The 20,607-nt window shown below is 40.0% G+C and overlaps 1 protein-coding gene across 7 annotated transcripts in view; it reads left to right on the top strand.

Annotated features, from left to right (window-relative positions):
- DIAPH2 (diaphanous related formin 2) overlaps nt 1–20,607 on the top strand; it is a 348,598-nt gene that overhangs the window by 43,267 nt on the left and 284,724 nt on the right. For all 7 annotated transcript variants that reach the window (XM_077922409.1, XM_077922408.1, XM_077922407.1 and 4 more), the window contains 3 exons: nt 7,218–7,357; nt 19,243–19,317; nt 19,408–19,477. In XM_077922409.1, the coding sequence (XP_077778535.1) occupies nt 7,218–7,357; nt 19,243–19,317; nt 19,408–19,477 (285 nt within the window). The remainder of the gene's footprint in view (nt 1–7,217; nt 7,358–19,242; nt 19,318–19,407; nt 19,478–20,607) is intronic.

Here is a 20,607-nt window from a genome sequence, read left to right as displayed (position 1 = left end):
CAATCACAGTAAACACAAATATGTCTAAACAAAAGAGGACACGTTTAGCAACTCCTGCTCCAGCAAAAGAGGTCATACATACATAAAAACCCTCCACGTTAAAAGCCAAACTCCAGGCAGAAAAGAAAGTTTTTGGCTGAAATACAATAGATAAATTAATTTAATTAATTAAAATGAAATTTTTATTCTGTATATGAAGATTAAAAGAAACTGTTCTTTGAAGGGAAAAAATGGTTCTTTTATCTCCTTTCCATGTACATAAAGCTTACATGCAAAAGTTTTTCCCCAAAATTTTATGAATTCTATTACTCAGTTTTATAATGCTTTGTAAAGTAAGGTTTGGGGGGGGGGAAGCAACTCTTACCAATGATGCAGGTTAGGTGGAGAGAGTGACTTTTTAATTATCTAGTCACATTTTAACTATGTTAATTAAAAAAGTTATTTCAGGAGAGAGAAAGTCTCCAGCAGATATGCAAACTATAAATATGGGAGAAATGCAATAATGTTTACTGTATGAATTATGCAGTGTACGTTTTATATATATATAGAGAGAGAGAGGGCACGCAAAGTGGTTCAAAGTGTGAGATCTGAGGCAGATAAGATCCTCTGATCAAATTTTCCATTTGCCATAGTTTTTACTTAACTCCCTTAGAGGTTCTACTTAGACATCCCATGTATAGTATGAGAATAAGAATGCTGACCTACCTTACAAGGCTGTTGAAAATGCTAATTTCTGTGAAGTGCTTGAAATGCTTGACATTCTCTATATAAATGCTAAGTGCAACATTCACTAATATACACATTAACTCTCACTAATTTGTCAATGGTTATGGCTGTTTAAAATAGAAGAAGAGTACATTCTTGCTTCTGAAAACAAATTGATAAATAATTTTCTTATAGCATAGTTCTGTGAATGTTTTCAGAGTGGCTTTTCTTTAATGAGAAGAAATGAAGCAGTCTAACACTTGAAATGAAATGGAAAGTAATTATGATGATGTTGACTCATTAGAAAGCACTAAACACTTCTTACCTGCTCATCCCTGGAAAGACATAGAGGCTGTATTTTGGGAGGAAACACAATTTTTGCCTAAATAAGCATGGATACACTCTTCTACTACCTGAATATGTGCCAAACTGCTGAGAATTAGAATATGAATAATTAGCCACAGTGGCTGTTCAGACATAACCCTAAAATGATTTAGTGAATGTTTATGTGAATAAGCCTGTATGAGCATTGGGTTTCTTTGCTTCCTTCTTCTCTCCCTTGCATGGCTTCTGCTTTTAAACTAGTCTTTGTTCTTTGTTATGTTGGTCCTCTGAACTGTTGTTGCTTCAAATAAGCGAGGATTAAATATAGATTTGATCTGTGTTTGCATATGAAAGGTATTATATTCTGAACAAATGCTCCAGGCCCACAGTTCAGTTGTTCTTGGTTATATAAGATTAAACATTGTTGGTGTTTAGTCATGTCCAACTCTTCATGACCCCATGGACCAGAGCACGCCAGGCACTCCTGTCTTCCACTGCCTCCCGCAGTTTGGTCAAACTCATGCTGGTAGCTTCAAGAACACTGTCCAACCATCTCGTCCTCTGTCGTCCCCTTCTCCTTGTACCCTCAATCTTTCCCAACATCAGGGTCTTTTCCAGAGTCTTCTCTTCTCATGAGGTGGCCAAAGTATTGGAGCCTCAGCTTCAGGATCTGTCCTCCCAGTGAGTTGATTTCCTTCAGAATGGATAGGTTTGATCTTGCAATCCATGGGACTCTCAAGAGTCTCCTCCAGCACCCTAATTCAAAAGCATCAATTCTTCGGCGATCAGCCTTCTTTATGGTCCAGCTCTCACTTCCATACATCACTACTGGGGAAAACATAGCTTTAACTATATGGACCTTTGTCAGCACGGTGATGTCTCTGCTTTTTAAGATGTTGTCTAGGTTTGTCATTGCTTTTCTCCCAAGATGCAGATGTCTTTTAATTTCATGACTGCTGTCACCATCTGCAGTGATCATGGAGCCCAAGAAAGTAAAATATCTCACTGCCTCCATTTCTTCCCCTTCTATTTGCCAGGAGGTGATGGGACCAGTGGCCATGATCTTAGTTTTTTTTTTTTTTTTGGATGTTGAGCTTCAGACCGTATTTTGCGCTCTCCTCTTTCACCCTCATTAAAAGGTTCTTTAATTCCTCCTCACTTTCTGCCTCATCTGCATATCTGAGGTTGTTGACATTTCTTCCGGCAATCTTAATTCTGGCTTGGGATCCATCCAGTCCAGCCTTTCACATGATGAATTCTTCATATAAGTTAAATAAGGAGGGAAACAATATACAGCTTTGTCGTACTCCTTTCCCAATTTTGAACCAATCAGTTGTTCCATATCCAGTTCTAACTGCAGCTTCTTGTGCCACATAGAGATTTCTCAGGGGACAGATGAGGTGATCAGGCACTCCGATTTCATTAAGAACTTGCCACAGTTTGCTGTGGTTGACACAGTCAAAGGCTTTTGCGTAGTCAATGAAGCAGAAGTAGATGTCTTTCTGGAACTCTCTAGCTTTCTCCATAATCCAACGCATGTTTGCAATTTGGTCTCTGGTTCCTTTGCCTCTTCTAAATCCAGCTTGCACTTCTGGGAGTTCTCCGTCCATATACTGCTTAAGCCTGCCTTGTAGAATTTTAAGCATTACTTTGATAATGTGTGAAATGAGCGCAATTGTGCAGTAGTTGGAGCATTCTTTGGCACTGCCCTTCTTTGGGATTGGGATGTACACTGATCTTCTCTATTCCTCTGGCCACTGCTGAGTTTTCCAAACTTGCTGGCATATTGAGTGTAGCGCCTTAACAGCATCATCTTTTAAAATTTTAAATAGTTCAGCTGGAATGTCATCACCTCCAATGGCCTTGTTATTGGCATAGTGATACTGAATTGACTTATGCATAGTCAGCTATTTTGAAAAGTTCCATGTAAATATCCTATAGAGATCAGAATCATAATCGTCTGTCTAATTCTTTCCATGTCTTGTAATAAGGCTTTGGCATTACAACCTGCAGTATGTGATGATGGTCAAATTCTTAGATTAGATAAGTCTTATAGCCACTCCTGCAGATTTGTGTATGTTGGAAAGCAGGTTTTAACTTGATATGATTTAAGCTAATGAATTCCATATGGCTTATATAGTGACTGCCTTTTGAGGCTTCTGGTTTTTTGTAATCTATAAGTATGGAAAATTACCTTGTCTTTTTCAGTCTTAGACTAGTTTGCTCTTACATTTCTCTGCTGACTCTAGGAGTGCCTCTTTATTAGTTTAAAAACTTGTTCAGCAGTGCTTGCAGCAGCATTTTTAGTACCTTGTCTGCTGCTTTCCATTTCTGGGAAACCTTTCTTGATCCCCCCCCCCCTTTATACATTTTTAGCCTGGAAGCTCTGGGTGTCTCCTGTAGTGTGCTTCAAATCTTTCTTTTTATAAACCATCTTTGTGCTGCTTTCATATTGACCTTCACTCTTAAACTGCCTTCCAAGATGATGCTAGAATTATTACTTCAGTAATGCAAAGTGGCAGTGAAGAGAAACAGGAATTTTGTTATACAGACATATAATGGGGATAAAAAAGACAGTTATAGAGAAGTATGGAACGACTCACAGTACCTGTACTTAGACACCACAAGCTACATTTCAGTATAAGCCTGTTACTGCTATTCAGATGTTTGCATTGAACATGTAGTTTGAATTTACTGTTCTGGAAGGTGGTAGAATGGGAAGTATTTAGGGGAGAGGCACTTCGAATCTCTAAATACAATCATTATTTAAATGTATTCACCTTTCAGATCCTCCACTTCAAGAGGAAAGCATTTGTTATGTTTGGGATGTTCACCCTTCGGTACAGCTTTCAGTGTCAGGAACAGAAGGAGAAAGAGTTGATGTATGCATGTGAGAGTGGGCCATAATAATTTAGTAGTCAGCAGTCTTTTGATTGCTGCATTGATATACCCTACTCTCTCTCACACATCTGCTCTTTCACCCTCTGTCCTTTACTTTATGAACTGTATCAAGAGATAGTACATTCTGATGTTGAGATCCATTTCCGTTATTCATGAATTTAAAACAAAACAAAGCCATACTTGCAGCTAAATTCTTAAAAATAGGTGAATGAAGAGACACTAAATTCACAAACAGTTCTTGAACAGATTCTAGCTTTGTACTGTTGGTGCTTTATGGCAGGATTAAAAAGAAAGCAAATATTCAAAGCTTCATTATAATATTGCTCACAGTATAAATATTTCTGTTTAAAATTGAAGCAAAATTGATGTGTGTTACTGATCAAGCTGATATTAATATCAGCGACTATGCCACCTTGATTAACTTAAGATGGGTTTATTGAGTTCTGAATTCTAGACATTCATTTTTAGTGAATATTCAGCCAAGTTATAGTTGCCATAAAATAGAAAGGGGAGGGTAAGAAGTGTAAAAAAACCCCAAAAACCTCCCTTAAGCAAAAAAAGTATCACATGTAAATTTGACAGATTTTTGTATGAATTGAGGTAGGAATTATTTAAAGGTATACACTGTTCAAGAACTAAGACCACTTCCCTGTTGCATTGTGATGGTAACACAAAGTAGAATGCTGATTGCATTAACAAATGTGATAACCAGCTATGGTTGTTGATACCCATGACTTCTATGGACGTGTATTTAAGCATACACTTCCTTGTTTCTGTGGCCTGTGCTTCCTCCCACATATGCCCAAAACACATGTCCCATAGCAGGTATACTACAAAAAAGGCACTAAAGATTAGCATAAAAATGGAAACCTTGTCATTTTGATATTGATATTGATTTTGTTTAATTTTGTTAATTTGTTTCTGTTGACTGTAAGGGAAATTGAAGAAATGTGTAAGCTGTTATTTGTTTTGATCGGTAAAGAATTACAAATTAAACTTTATTTTGTTTTACAGGTTAGCATGAATTACACTGCGCAACAAAATTTGACAAAAGTCATGCCTGTATGATAAAAATAGCCATTTCCTATAGATTTTTAGGTGCTGAGCATGAATATGACAATGAAAATACAAAATTGACTACTTTTTCTTAGAGAGCTGCAATAGTTTATTATATAATCAAGAAATACATATATATGACATGTATTGGTAAAAGCCTTCTTCTACATCTCATGCCGCTTTGCTTGTTACTTGCATAGCTGCTCAGGATTGTCTCTGGCAAATATCCAGCAGTAGTCAGCCAACATGGAAATGGACTACTTTCACTGGTATCATTTCTCCATTGTTACAATTTCCAGATGAAAACTGTTCACCATGCTTATCACTAACCATATTGCAAGTTGATGGGGAATAAATCCAAGTGGGATTGGAGAAAGTGTATCTTTAAGGACATTTTGCAGCCAAATTTGTGATACAGAGACAATGTGACCTCAACCAGTTCCTTGTAGTTTTCTGTCCTGACATTCCCAAGGAAGTTAGTTGACACAAGACAAAATGCATCCCAAACTTTTTTCTCGTCACCTTGAAGCAGGTTGTCGAACATCTGGTCTTTAAAGAGCTCATGGATCTGAGGATCCACAAAAATTCTGTCTTTAATTTTTGCTGCACTGAGTTGACGGAATTTGTTAGATTGAAAGCTGATCCTGTCTTAAGTCCATGGCTTTTATGAAGTTTTTCATAAGACCAAGTTTGATGTGTAGCGGTGGATTTTTTGTGTTTCTGCCAGTGCTGGGTGTTCCACATTCTTCTCTCTAACATTCAGAGATTTCCGTTGAGACCGTTCTCTCTTCACATAGTGGAATGTCTTTGCTCGGTAGTCCTAGTCACACACACAAAACCCAGTGGCATTTGTATATCCCAGCTGCAGACCCATCAACACAGACACTGCTTTCAAGTCACCACAGAGATGTCATCCATACCTACTGTATTGAAAGCAGTCTAACAGCTATTTTAGGTTGTCGTAGCTTTCTTTAATGTAGGCAGCGTGTTCTCACTGGAATGGGTGAGAATCAGATGGTGTTTTCAGGCACACTACTGCCCACTTCTTTTTCCTTGTGATGCCTCCAGAAACAGGTAGTACCATGTAGAAGGAGCAGTCGTTTTGTGCATAGGGAACAGCAAATGACATTGCCCCTCTTTTATGCCTTTCAGCCATTTTGGAAGATTTCTTGCACACATACTGCAGCATATGTGTGGGGTCCAGGCCTTGTCCTGTTCCCTGATATTGCATCCAAAATAAAGCTGATAACACCTTTCCCCCACACTATTGGAGTTATGGCCCTTTTCTGGCTTACAAACATTTCCTATTAATGTAATAATTGTTAACACAGGCATCACTACTTCTGGATTTACAGTGAAGGGATTACTTGTGTAGTACTTATGACACAGGAGTAATGGGAGATTAACACATGAAGTCACACAAATGACTTGCTCACCCTGTGAGACTTCACTTCTTTTCAGCAATCTCAACATCTTATTTCAGCCATCTTAAAGTTGCAATGTCGTGACTCAACTGCATTACTCAGCTGTATGCCCTTGGTCTTGGGAGTGGTGTGTATAATGGACTGATGCATTATGATGCCATATTTCACAATCTGGAATTAGAAATATAACATTGCCAAATGAAATTATGTACTTAATGCGGACTGGGTCATTTTTACATGACAGTCTTTCTATCTCCTAAATAGGAGCCAATCAACAAATGTTATTGTAATTTTCGTGATCAGCACCTCAAAATTAGTAAAGATTGGGTGTTTATATTTCAGAGGTACTTTGTGTGTTGTGCAGTGTTATGGTTAACTGGATTTCACAGTAACTTCTAACCCTGGTTTAAAGTTTATTGAGAAGGCATGAGAAGAGAAGGGATTGTAGGAATGAACAGTACATTCCAACAACTCATTCCTTAACTATGGTTAAAGAATTATTATTTCTGCATAGGACCACCATAGATCACTGGATGTGCAAGAACTATGACCATCATCATTATTTATTAATTAAATTTGTACACCGCCCATCATCTGTATATCTCAGGGCGGTTCACACAATAAAATTACAATATAAAAAACCACAACATGCATAATAAAAATAGGAACAAAAACAACTTTCTGATAAGAGTGAAACTTAGAGATATGGTGAAACACCAGTCTTGCTTAAGTTGACATATGTGTTTGTAAAATAACTCTTTGTATTCTGATACATTTATAACACTCTCTTTTTCTTCCCCTAAAAAGGGAGGCCTGAAAAATAGTAAACACGAATGCACTCTGTCATCTCAAGAATATGTCCATGAACTACGATCGGGTATCTCAGAGGAAAAACTTCTGAACTGCTTAGAGTCCCTGAGAGTCTCTCTAACGAGTAATCCAGTCAGGTAGGTAATGAAAATTGTTATCCAAGGAAATTGCATTTGTAAAGTGATGTATGTTAAAAAAAGTACAGAATTAGCCAGTTCCAAATAAAAATGTCTCCTGCTGCAGGGATTATGATTTGTTTTTCACTATGAGCATTATTTACTTAGGCCTTAAAACATAATTGGGACTTCATGTAGAAGAAACCCTAATTTAGATTTTTGTGTCAAAAGGATGAAGTCCCTATTTGTGTGTGTGTGTGTGTGTGTGTTTGTGTGTGTGTGTGTGTGTTTTTGTATGCAGCTTCTATTTTGATCCCCCAAACTTTAAAAAAACCCATACTGTGTAGGAGATACTGTTGTGACTACAGCATTTATTTAAAGACCTACTTTCATTGAAAAAGCTATTTGAAGGATTGAACACTTTGATGGCTGATAATTAATTAGGTTATTTATCCTTGGTAAATGAAACAAAAGACTGAGAAATGATACCTGTTGCTGGGTAAGCTGTGAAAAGCTCTATGTATGGTATTTTTGTTAATATGCCTTCTTGAATTCAAAATGTCTCCACATCTTGTTTAATACATCATAGTGGGCTGATATGCAAGGAATTTTGACAGATGCTTCATTTAATTATGTTTTGTCTTAATAGAGGTTTTAAGGGAGGTAGGAGAGTGGTAAGGAAAGGGCATAGAGTATGAACTTGCAAGGCCATTTTCCCCAAACCATGCCCACCTGTCGTATCTGCTGCTGCCTTCCACGAGGTGATATCAGCTGTTGAATGGAGTTCAATCCTGCTTGGGGCTGCTTTGCCAGTGTGTTCCCCATAGGGAATATGGTGGTGGATCAGACCTCTCCCCCTTCACTGGGGGTAAACTTCAACAGGCTATTCACTTGGCATCATCATGACAGTGGTTGGATAACAGCTGAGTTACCCCACCAATCTGTCAAAGTTGGTCCATGGAGCAAAGTGCAATAAATATGGAGCTTGGTTCACTTGATCTTGAAAGTTTTATATAACACATTCTTGTTGAAGAGTTGCTTGCCCTTCCTAGTTCCTCCATATCTGTCTTCTTAAATTTGTTCAATAACAGCATTAGGACCTTTTGTTTGCAGGCTACCAGAACCAGCACAAACTATCACCTTTGATAGATCCGATGACAGCAGTCACCTCTTAAATTTAATGGGATGGTAGAAACAGCATTAAGCATGAAACACTTCGTTATATAGCTGATTGGTGTGGATTGCTGTGTCCGAGTGTTAGCATTTACTATTCATGCAGAAAAAATGATTTGGAAACAACATATTTAAGCACAAAGATGTAAATAATGTGTTGAGAAATCACATATAATTGGCTTCATAATTGACTGTGGGATTCTTACACTCTGTTATATTTATTATTATAGTTGTTCACCACTATAGTAATAAATATTACATTTGTTTTCACATGACTTATTAGTAATAATCAGTTATCCTTTGCTACTAGGTTGCACAGGAACAACTCTGTCACAGTAACAAAGTAAAAATACGAATATAGATAGGATTGCTGTGAAAATGCAGGTATGCATTTTCATTCCGAAAACTATTCCTATTTCTTAGAACAGAAAATGTGTTCTAATACTTTTAGCAATGGATGTGAGCTTCAAATATGTGGGAAATAGCTTGTGAGGTGTATGGCATAGGATAGCAAACAAGGACTTGTATCTAAACGACATTCACTGGAGTTTTCCTGCCTAATTCCTTCTGCAGTCCCTTGCACCCCCCCTAAGAAAAGGTGATGGGTGGGAAGGTATGGGTAATGGAAAGGGGTGATCATGTGAACCTGTGAATGAAAGTGCCTCTGTTTTGTGTCTGGGGCATTATGGGATCAAAGTCATTTTTATGGTGGCTAATGGTGGAGATACACACACACACACACACACACACACACACACACACACACACTTGTGCCCATTGGTTGCATAGTTCTTCTAGATCCATTTACTCTTGGATATATACTCTGGCTTATTTCTTCCAAAACGCAAAGATTTTGTGAAAACAGTATATTGGTTTCTGTGAGACTGAGATTAGTGGACGAGGTGGTGAACAAGTAGTCTTTTAAAAGAGCAGAACTCTTTAATATTGGGAACAGCAAGGAAGCCTTTGTATGAGTTGGGAGTATTAGCTGACCTTGTCTGTCTTATGAGGAATGAGAATTCCTTTGCAGAGGTTTGGGCTGGGTGTTCATCAGTATGCGGATGATACCCAGCTCTACCTCTCTTTTAAATCAGAACCAGTGAAGGCGGTGAAGGTCCTGTGTGAGTGTCTGGAGGCGGTTGGAGGATGGATGGCAGCTAACAGATTGAGGTTGAATCCTGACAAGACAGAAGTACTGTTTTTGGGGGACAGGAGGCGGGCAGGTGTGGAGGATTCCCTGGTCCTGAATGGGGTAACTGTGCCCCTGAAGGACCAGGTGCGCAGCCTGGGAGTCATTTTGGACTCACAGCTGTCCATGGAGGCACAGGTCAAATCCGTGTCCAGGGCAGCTGTTTACCAGCTCCATCTGGTACGTAGGCTGAGACCCTATCTGCCTGCGGACTGTCTCGCCAGAGTGGTACATGCTCTGGTTATCTCCCGCTTGGACTACTGCAATGCACTCTACGTGGGGCTACCTTTGAAGGTGACTCGGAAACTACAACTAATCCAGAATGCGGCAGCTAGACTGGTGACTGGGAGCGGCCGCCGAGACCATATAACACCGGTCTTGAAAGACTTGCATTGGCTCCCAGTACGTTTCCGAGCACAATTCAAAGTGTTGGTGCTGACCTTTAAAGCCCTAAACGGCCTCGGTCCAGTATACCTGAAGGAGCGTCTCCACCCCCATCATTCTGCCCGGACGCTGAGGTCCAGCGCCGAGGGCCTTCTGGCGGTTCCCTCATTGCGAGAAGCAAAGCTACAGGGAACCAGGCAGAGGGCCTTCTCGGTAGTGGCGCCCGCCCTGTGGAACGCCCTTCCAGCATATGTCAAAGTGATAAATAACTACCTGACATTCAAGAGACATCTTAAGGCAGCCCTGTTCAGGGAAGTTTTTAACATGTGATATTTTATTGTATTTTTGGTTTTTATGGAAGCCGCCCAGAGTGGCTGGGGAGGCCCAGCCAGATGGGCGGGGTATAAATAATAAATTATTATTATAATTATTATGTTGCTAATTTCCCCCAGCTCTCCTGCATCCAAATTTTGGCCAGATCTGGACAGTGGCACACAGTGAATCCTGCTCTCCCAGCTGTCCAGTTTGAGAACCATTGTGAGGGATTCCTGACACCTGAATCATATCCACACCATAAATTTGAAACGTTCTTATACTATTTTAGCAGTCATGGTTTTCCCCAAAGAGTCCTGGGGACTGTAAAGTGTGCTGAGAGCTGTTAGGAGGCCTTTGTAGAGCTACAGTTCCCAGGATTCTTTAGGGGAAGCTGTAACTGTTAACATGACATAAGAGTGCTTTAAAAGTGGTTGTTGGCATCTGTCTGTCTCAAGAGACAATGGAGTGTACCTCCAGGAGTGAAGCCAAGCTGCTGGAGAATCACAGCACCTGCTGTGGCTATCAGAATATCGCTATCAGGATAGGTGACATTGACATCAGCTTTTTACCTTTCTTGACAGCATTGTTCAACTTCTGTGGACAACAACCAGCAGTTTGTTTTTCGCGTTTTACACCACTGCATTTTCATCCAATTAAGGCATTCTGGGTCTGGCTCTTTATTCCTGGATCATACTTGTATGAAAATGTACTTCTTGTTTATACTGGTCCTAACACTGCAAAACACATAGCATACTTAGACAAAGTGTTTCAAACCCAGCACATTTCTGAGGACCCTTCCCTTTGGCTGCTGAAGGCAAAGTGAGAAAGGAAACTTAACATGTAAACATGACCTTGATGTGTCTGTCCCAGTGTAAAGACAAGAAAGCAAATTCAGTCCTTTGAGACCTGCTTTGAAAGATTCAGGCTGTCTGAGTCCTTGAGACTAGGACTGCAACCCCATCACTGTTTTATTGTTACCTCTGCCTTCTCTGTTAATTGTGCTTGCATTCATCTCACGAATTAGTGTTATCTATTCTTTCGCCACATTTCCCCCTTTTATTGTCACCTTTTGAATCTTGTCTAAATTGTGATTCTTGGGCTTATCTATTTCTTGGTGCTCTCAGTTGCTACTATAGTTTCTACTGCTGTCTTTATTCAGATGACTTTCAAGCCTCCTTTTAACATCCAGTTGAATTTTGTATTGTTGGGTTCTATCAGAGAAGTATCACTGCTAATACATTCATATTCTTAATAACTTTGTGTCTAAGCTTGAAACTAGATTGTGCTGTGGTTGAGGCTAGAGTTCTCTCTTTGAATACATCTGAAGGTAGAGTCCTAGGAGGAAGGTGGTAGTTCCTTATCCTTTTTTTAATGCTCACAGTCTCTGGTTTGTGTGTTTTTTATGACATATGAGCAGAACAGTGGTACAAATATTAAAATATAACTATTTGCTTGATCAGCTTTACTTCTTGTTTCCTTTGAGCCTTATATATAACTTGCTTTAACCTTTCAACAAGACTTTTTAAATATGAACATGCACAGTAAAATCTTAAGTATGTCTTCCCTCGTCTCTTACTCCACCAATTCATTCAACCCTAAAAACAAATTATCAACCATGTCACATAATGGGGAAAATAAAGAAAATGGAAGGAGAGGCTAGGCAGTTAATAGGCATGAATTTTGTTAAATCTACAACTAGCGTTCTGTCAGTTAAGTGCTACAGCCTCCTTGACTACTATGTTTCAGTGTGTAACAGGCTCACTCTTTTCAAGTACTGCAAGTTAAATAATTTGGCTATTGTAATGCAAAAATTAAAATGTGATTCTGTTTAACCTTCCTCCAAAATGGAAAAGTAATAGAACCAGAAGTGAAATGAAGTTCCACTTTGTTCTGTGTACTTCTGGTAGTAATTGTGGTTAGTAACCCAAGGTAACGAAATATGTCCAAAATTCAGTGAATTCATATCTCAATTATTTGCTGAATTAATTGTAATCTTAAATCTAAATAAGACATGTTAATACTTTACTATTTCATGTAGGCATGGGAGAATGAGATGGGGTATGTATGACCTAACCTTCATTGGAATAGGTTCTCAGAAGTCTGTGGTTTTGAACTATGGAATTGGGTTTAGTACTTAAAAAGTTATGCCTATTTGTTTAATTTTTCTACCCTGCTTTTTGAAGCTAAAAGTCACCCAGTGCAGGATACAGAATAATAAAAGTAGCATACAAACAGTACCATTGTGTGAGTTCCCAAGATGTATACATACATAGATGCAAAAAGAATCTAAAGTGGTGTGACCCAACTTTTCATACCAGGTAGGCCGTAAGAGTACTTTGACATGGAACCCGCAGACAGCATGCTGCCTTGTCGCGTGGCAGGGGGGAAGCAAAACCAAAGTTTGATTCCCCCCAGCTTTTGCATTGCCTTCCCAGAGCTGGCTAAGCAAGGCACTGGGCTTTGGGAAGGAGGCACAAAGCTTTCCTTGCAAAGCCTAGAGAAAGCACTAACTAGGATTTGCGAAGGAGATGGGAGGACTCTAGGACACTGTCAGAGCCCTCATGCCTCCTTCTCAGAGCCCAGCACATTGCTTACCTGGCTTTAGGAAGGCAGCATGAGGGTTGGGGGAGGCACCAAATGTTAAAGGCTTTCTAAAGAGAAAATGTCACCACTACCAGCACCACCCAAAGATAGCCAACAGCTTTAATATTTAATGCTGGTGAGACACCAATGATTCCACTTGGTGATAACCTTCTTGAGGAAGTGATGCACAGTTTTAGCACCACTACAAAGAAGGCCATGCCCTTTGCATAGTTGCATGTTTGATTTCTCCACAAACATAAGTCAACACTCTTTAGAAGATATTAAAACAAAGGGAGGTTTGTAAAAGTTTTATAGCCAGTACTTTTAATTTCCTCTAGGTTCCCTCACAGACACATTGCCATTTATTAGTCCATAGTCTTTTTCACTCTGATGAGTTATTGTGTCTGTTCATGATCTTTATTATGCATTGCTTCAAGTAGCAATCTTGAACCTAGATGGCTCTAGAGAGCCATCTAGTGACTGAGGGTTGTATAAACACCACCAAAAATAAAATACAGAACAAAAAATATGAATAGTTAGCACACACTCTTGACAGACTGCTGAAATATGTTGGTAATTGTGGATATGATAGTAGCTGTTCCTTTATGCTTTCCATGTGACTATTCAAAGTATTTCGCTTTTTATCAACAAAGGATGGGAATTGCTGCAATAAAAATATAAGCTTGCTATAGGTTTTGTTTTATAAATGGGATTGTTGCATGTTCAAAGCATTAATGGAATATTATTGAATGCTTGGTGTGCTGAATACTCTGCTCATTTATTTGAGTTCAGAAACTCAATCTTTTAGATATATGAAGTCAATAATTCCAAAAATGTCAACAGCAGCTCTTGAGTTGCATTGTTCTGAAGGTATTCTCTTGGTTTTCCTTTGGCCACTTAAATTTGTGTGTCAGCTCTCCTGCTTGTACAGTTGAAGGAACTTGGGCAGGAAGTTTGCAGACATAAAGGTAATGCTTCAGGGAGAGAGATAGAGAAAAGCAAATTAGCAAAGGCTTTACCATTAATTATTGGGAGCTCTACTGCTAATTTAAATAAATTCAAAAGACTAGTTCTACCTCAGCAACTATATTGTAAGAATAAGAAAATGTGGAACCCAAGGCAAATTATAAGGTTATTATATTATTGTTTATATAGTGCCACCTGTGTACTTGCTCCTTCACAGGTCCTTGCTGCAATGAGTTTATAGTTTACATTGTGACAGTGCTGAAGCTCATATAAATGAATCTGTATAAATCTGTAAGGATTAAACTGTAAACTCATTGTGGAAAACATTTGTCTTTCTCCCCCCATTAGGCAGTGATGGGTACCATGGGCTGGCATGACCATAAGTAACATTTTAAAGATAGTTAATAAAAAAGAAGAGCAAAAGGAAAGACACTTTTATTAGTTTATTGAATATTACACATACTTAATACTAAATAACTTGTAACTTGTAACATGTAACAGTTGACCAGATGATTATTGGAGCAAGGAGGACTACACCTTTATATTTTCCTACCATTCTCTATTTCTCCATGCAGCTTTGAAATATCACTCTTTTATTTGATGTTCAGTGATGTGACTTATGCTTTGAGATTACTGCTGGGAATGATACACCATTAGAGGTGCATTCTGTTGCATACCATACATACCACTGAACTCTACCCTCTGGTGTTGCACTAACATTGAAAGTAACAACATATTAACACTGAATTTCTTCACACGAGGTCTGTTGCTTCATGCATGCTTTGCCTCCTGCACAAGAATTTGCTCATTTTATAAAAGCCACAGTTTATATGGGAAGTGCAAACTTGAATTAATGGACCTCTGTGTTGATGGAATTGCCATTTTCACATATCCATAGTCTTTCTTGCATATATTGTGTTTTACCTTTACCTTTACTAGCATTGCTTTACTAAAAGGTAAAGGTAAAGGTACCCCTGCCCGTAGGGGCCAGTCTTGACAGACTCTAGGGTTGTGCGCCCATCTCACTCAAGAGGCCGGGGGCCAGCGCTGTCCGGAGACACTTCCGGGTCACGTGGCCAGCGTGACATCGCTGCTCTGGCGAGCCAGAGCCGCACTCGGAAACGCCGTTTACCTTCCCGCTAGTAAGCGGTCCCTATTTATCTACTTGCACCTGGGAGTGCTTTCAAACTGCTAGGTTGGCAGGGAGCATTGCTTTACTAGCAGTGGCTAAAAACACTTTGAAAGCTGCATCAGAAATGTCATAGTTTCTTAGGTACCACTTATGCAACAGTATGTACACAAGTAGAAGAATAGTTTGAATGTCAGTGAAGAATCTGGAAGATGCAAACATTTAAAAAAGTGCTCCCAGAGAATATCAGAAATTCAGAAATGAAAGGTTACGATTTGTTGATTATCTGTCTAGTTCAGTAGAGCTAATAATAATAATAATAATAATAATAATAATAATAATAAATTTTATTTATATCCCGCCCTCCCCAGCCGAAGCTGGGCTCAGGGCGGCTAACAACAATCAAATAACCAAATAGTTGAATAATCACACATTCTAAAATATTTCATTATAAAAATTAATTAAAATCAAATTGATGGCAACCAAAATACTGTGCAGGTTGCCAGAGGAGGGAGTCAGGCTGCGCCGTGACCAAAGGCCTGGTGGAACAACTCTGTCTTGCAGGCCCTGCGGAAAGATGTCAGGTCCCGCAGGGCCCTAGTCTCTTGTGACAGAGCATTCCACCAGATTGGAGCCGCAGCCGAGAAGGCCCTGGCTCTAGTTGAGGCCAGCCTAACCTCTCTGAGGCCTGGGACCTTAAGGATGTTTTTATTTACAGATCGTAGGTTTCTCTGTGGGGCATACCAGGAGAGGCGGTCCCGTAGGTACGAGGGTCCTAGGCCGTATAGGGCTTTAAAGGTTAAAACCAGCACCTTAAACCTGATCCTATACTCCACCGGGAGCCAGTGCAGGTGGTATAGCACCGGGTGAATGTGATCTCGCAGCGAGGACCCCGTAAGGAGTCTCGCTGCGGCATTCTGTACCCGCTGGAGTTTCTGGGTCAGTCTCAAGGGCAGCCCCACGTAGAGCGAGTTACAATAATCCAGTCTGGAGGTGACTGTCGCATGGATCACAGTGGCTAGGTCAGGGCGAGAGAGATAAGGGGCCAACTGCTTAGCTTGGCGGAGATGAAAAAATGCCGCCTTAGTTATAGCTGTAATCTGCGCCTCCATAGAGAGGGAGGTATCGAAGATTACACCCAGACTCTTAACGGACGGTGCTGGCACCAATTGCACCCCCGCAAGAGATGGGAGTTGCCCCCTCGATCCCATATCGTCCCGCCCCAGCCAGAGGACCTCTGTCTTCGCAGGATTTAACTTCAACCGGCTCCCACGTAACCATCCAGCCACAGCTTCCAGACATCTGGTCAGTGTGTCTGGGGCCGAGTCAGGATGGCCATCCATCAACAGATAGAGTTGGGTGTCATCAGCATACTGATGGCAACCCAGCCCAAAACTCCGGACAAGCTGGGCGAGGGGGCGCATAAAGATGTTAAAAAGCATCGGGGAGAGAATCGCACCCTGAGGCACTCCACACACCAAGGAGTGGCGCGATGACAATTCCCCCCCAAGCGCCACCCTCTGTCCCCGACCAGAGAGAAACGAGCGCAGCCATTGAAGGACTGTGCCCTGGATCCCCACGTCGTCAGCTTAGAGATCATAAAGGAGGAAGAAGAAAAACTTACCTGTATATTCACTGGTAAACCACTCCATTGGGGAATGGGGTTAGAAAAATAATACCAGAAAGTAAAGAAATGCTGCCTTTGGACAGTGGACATTCTGTGTATCAGTAACTAGATGCCTAGGGGGTCCGTATTTTGCTCTCTGAGAGGAGTATCAACTGCCCACAGGCTTCCAATCTAGAGATGTCTGAGTGATGTGGAGGGTTGGTATTCGTGCCAGTGAGATTTGCTGACATTTTATTTTGGGAAATAGGAGGGGAATCTTGACTTGCTGCCTTGCAACTTGCCTTCAGAATTGCTCACCAATAAGTCTTTTGTTGACCAAAGCCTAGAATTTTTCTTTAGCTCTCCAACCACCAAACACAACTCTTTCCCTAAGTCCTGTGCTATTTTTCCTGCAGCCAAATTCTTTCACTTCCCTCGCTGCACTTATACTGTTTACCAGAACTCTATTGTTCATTCTTCTCCTTCAGCATTAATATTTCAGCTTCCTGGTCAGTGGTGGTTATGTGTGGTATGTGTGTTCGTAGGACGTTGCTAGATTGCAGACTACAGTTGGCCATTATTTAGCCTTTATATCTCCAACACATTTCAGTTTCAGCTGAATTACAATACTTAGTTTAGTAAAAGTGACATACAGTGGTACCTCGGGTTACAAACACTTCGGGTTACAGACTCCACTAACCCAGAAGTAGTACCTCGGGTTAAGAACTTTACCTCAGGATGAGAACAGAAATTGCGCACTGGCGGTACAGAGGCCTCTAAGAAAGCATGTTAACTAATCCATGGGAAGAAGTAAGAAAATATGCAAATAAGGGCTTCAGTGGGATTGGTGTCTCAATCCTGCTTTCTATTGTTCAGGGCAGTGTTAAATTCAAAGGAGTTAAAGGGAACACAAAATCCCTAGTAGAGCCATAGGTCCATTCGTCTTTCTCTGGCCTTGAACTACATATCCTCTATTTTTTTTAAAAAAAATATTTTATTAGGTTTTCTTTCAAACAGTCAGAAATTTACAGAATAAAGAATAAAGAATGAAGATAAAAAGAAAAAGAAATACATAAAAACCAACTTTCCAAGATATTTTAACCATTCCAACTGGACTTCCTCACATCTTCCGAATCCTGCGTTCTTTGCAATTAAAACATCAGCAATTTGCTACCTTATTTCATGTCTTACTGTAACTTTCAAATACTATGTTTCTAAATTCAAAATACTGTATCTCCGTTATTTGTACCTTAAAAATAAACATAGTATAGTTATTTCATGTTGTCCACCTCGTCTTTCTTATAACTTAATTTCCAATTCACCTATTCAGGTTGCTGAAGCAAAAGTTTCCTAATCGTACACGTTCTTAACATTCATACAACTTATAATGTTTTTGCAAATAGTCCTTAAATTTTTTCCAGTCCTCCTCCATTATTTCCTCTCCCAAATCTCGGATTCTGCCAGTCATTTCAGCCAGTTCCATGTAGTCCATCAACTGCGTCTGCCATTCCTCCAGCGTGGGTAAATCTGGTGTCTTCCAGTACTTTGCGATGAGAATTCTTGCTGCTGTGGTTGCATACATAAACAGAGATCTATCCTTCTTTGACACCTTCTGGTCCACCATGCCCAGGAGGAAGGCCTCTGGTTTCTTGGGAAAGGTATATCTAAATACCTTTTTTAACTCATTGTAGATCACTTCCCAGAAGGCCTTCACTTTTGGGCAGGTCCACCAGAGGTGAAAGAATGTCCCTTCCGCCTCCTTACATTTCCAACATTTGTTATCAGACAAGTGATATATCTTAGCTAGCTTGACTGGAGTCATGTACCACCGGTATATCATTTTCATAATGTTTTCCTTCAAGGCATTACATGCCGTGAATTTCATTCCGGTGTTCCTGAACTACATATCCTCTAGATCATAATCATGAAATCCTTAAGATTGAGAAAAACAGGAAGCAAATGAACTTTCCAAATACAGTGGTACCTCTGGTTACAAACTTAATTCGGTCTGGAGGTCCGCTCTTAACCTGAAACCGCTCTTAACTTGTTAACATGCTTTATTAAGCTTAATTGATGATTATGAACATGACTGCCTTTCGTGTGTGCACGCATGCTCGTGTGCGTTTCTGTTGTGTGAATGTGTTGTATGAATTTTTCCATTGGGAGGGGAAAATGCTTAGAAGATTAACGATTCCAGATAAACAAACTGTTAATCCATGTGGTGCATGTGTTGCTGCTGCTGCTGTTGAGGCAGTTAAGTAGTTTTATTACCTAATAATATTATGTCACATAATACTGTAATACTTATAACACAGGGATTTTCTGTTCCATAAGATGCTAGCAGTTTTGGATTCCTTAATATCACAAACTAGGCTGGTGAGACAGATGTTGGAGGTTAATCTCTGTGTTTATATACACATTCAACATTATCATCAACCTCTTGTATGTGCATTGGAGCCCCTTTGTCTGTAACAGGCACTTGGTTCGTATGACTAACTTTTGCCTATTGTGATTCTGTAAAAAAGGAAATGTAAACTATTTTGCATTTTATTTTTATACAGTTGGGTTAACAATTTTGGACATGAAGGGCTTGGGCTTCTGTTGGATGTTCTTGAGAAGCTTCTGGACAAGAGACAGTAAGTACAGACATGATCAGCGAAAGGGATAGTTAAAAAAGGGGAGCAGTTAATACAGTGTCTTACTGTTGGTATTCTCCCCCCTCAAAGGCAAGAAAGTATTGACAAGAAGAATCAGCATAAGCTTATACAGTGCCTCAAAGCATTTATGAATAATAAGGTAAGAATTTCAGTTTCTTCTGGTTTTTCCTTCAAGTGAGTTCAGTTTATGTGGTCATGAGTGACACTCTCTCTCTCTCTCTCTCTCTCTCTCTCTCTCTCTGTGTGTGTGTGTGTGTGTGTGTGTGTGTATTTATAAACAGCTGAAATTAGGAAAGGGAAATTTGGCCTATGGGTGACAATACTTTACCTGTTTTTCTGTAATTACTTCTGTCAGAAGAGAGAATAATGGGCAGCTAATTTATCAGTTACTTCATTGGTTAACAAGTATATAAAGTGTTGTAAAAACTTACATTCGAGATTTTGGAAGATACACACAATTACATTTCTGAGAGTAGGAACACAGTCACAATTTTTTCCATGCTCCATCCTGCAGTCCACTAAGTTATGATGTCCATTTAACAGATTAAAGTATTGTGTGGTTGAGTTGGGATTGGAGGTTATGCACCACATGGATGGCCATCATTAAAGGCCCTCCTTCTCTCCAGCCTCTCAGATCAAGCTGAGTGTGAACATGCATCTCCATGCTGTTCGCCATTGCTAATCTTAACTGGTAGCATGTGGAATAACTTAAACTCAGAACCCACCAATACTGCAAAGTTAAAAAGTGCCGCCGCATAGTTTTTATTATTATTAAGGAAACACTGAAACACACACAAACACATGAGGTTGGTATGTCCACATGGTGGACTCAATCTGGAAAAATACTTAGCGATCTTGTAAAGATGTTATACTAACAGCACAATCCTAACCATGTGCACACAAATGTAAGTCCTTTTGAATGCAGTGGAGCTTACTGACTGGTAACTTAAGAAAGGATAGAGAACCAAAAACTTTGACTTTCTATTACATTATAGACTACTTTTCTGGAATATTCTTACTTTTTTTTGGAATTTCGTGATAATAAAATAAGACAATGCAAGGTATGTAACACTCATTTCTAATATAGGTCCACTGCATCCCCCCATCCCATCCTTCTAAATTGAAGGTGGAATTACCAGTTTTTCTCTAGAAGGAGTCCTGTGGCCTTAAAGCAGGGGGCAGCAACCTAAGGCCCATGGGCCACAAGTGGCCCATGGGGGTCGTTTAACCGGCCCCCGAGCCGCCCGCTTGGCGAGTCCCCACGCACTG

The sequence above is a fragment of the Podarcis muralis genome, chromosome Z (assembly GCF_964188315.1).
Source record: "Podarcis muralis chromosome Z, rPodMur119.hap1.1, whole genome shotgun sequence".
NCBI classification, from domain to species: Eukaryota; Metazoa; Chordata; class Lepidosauria; order Squamata; family Lacertidae; genus Podarcis; species Podarcis muralis.
This window is presented reverse-complemented; position numbering and strand designations above follow the sequence as displayed.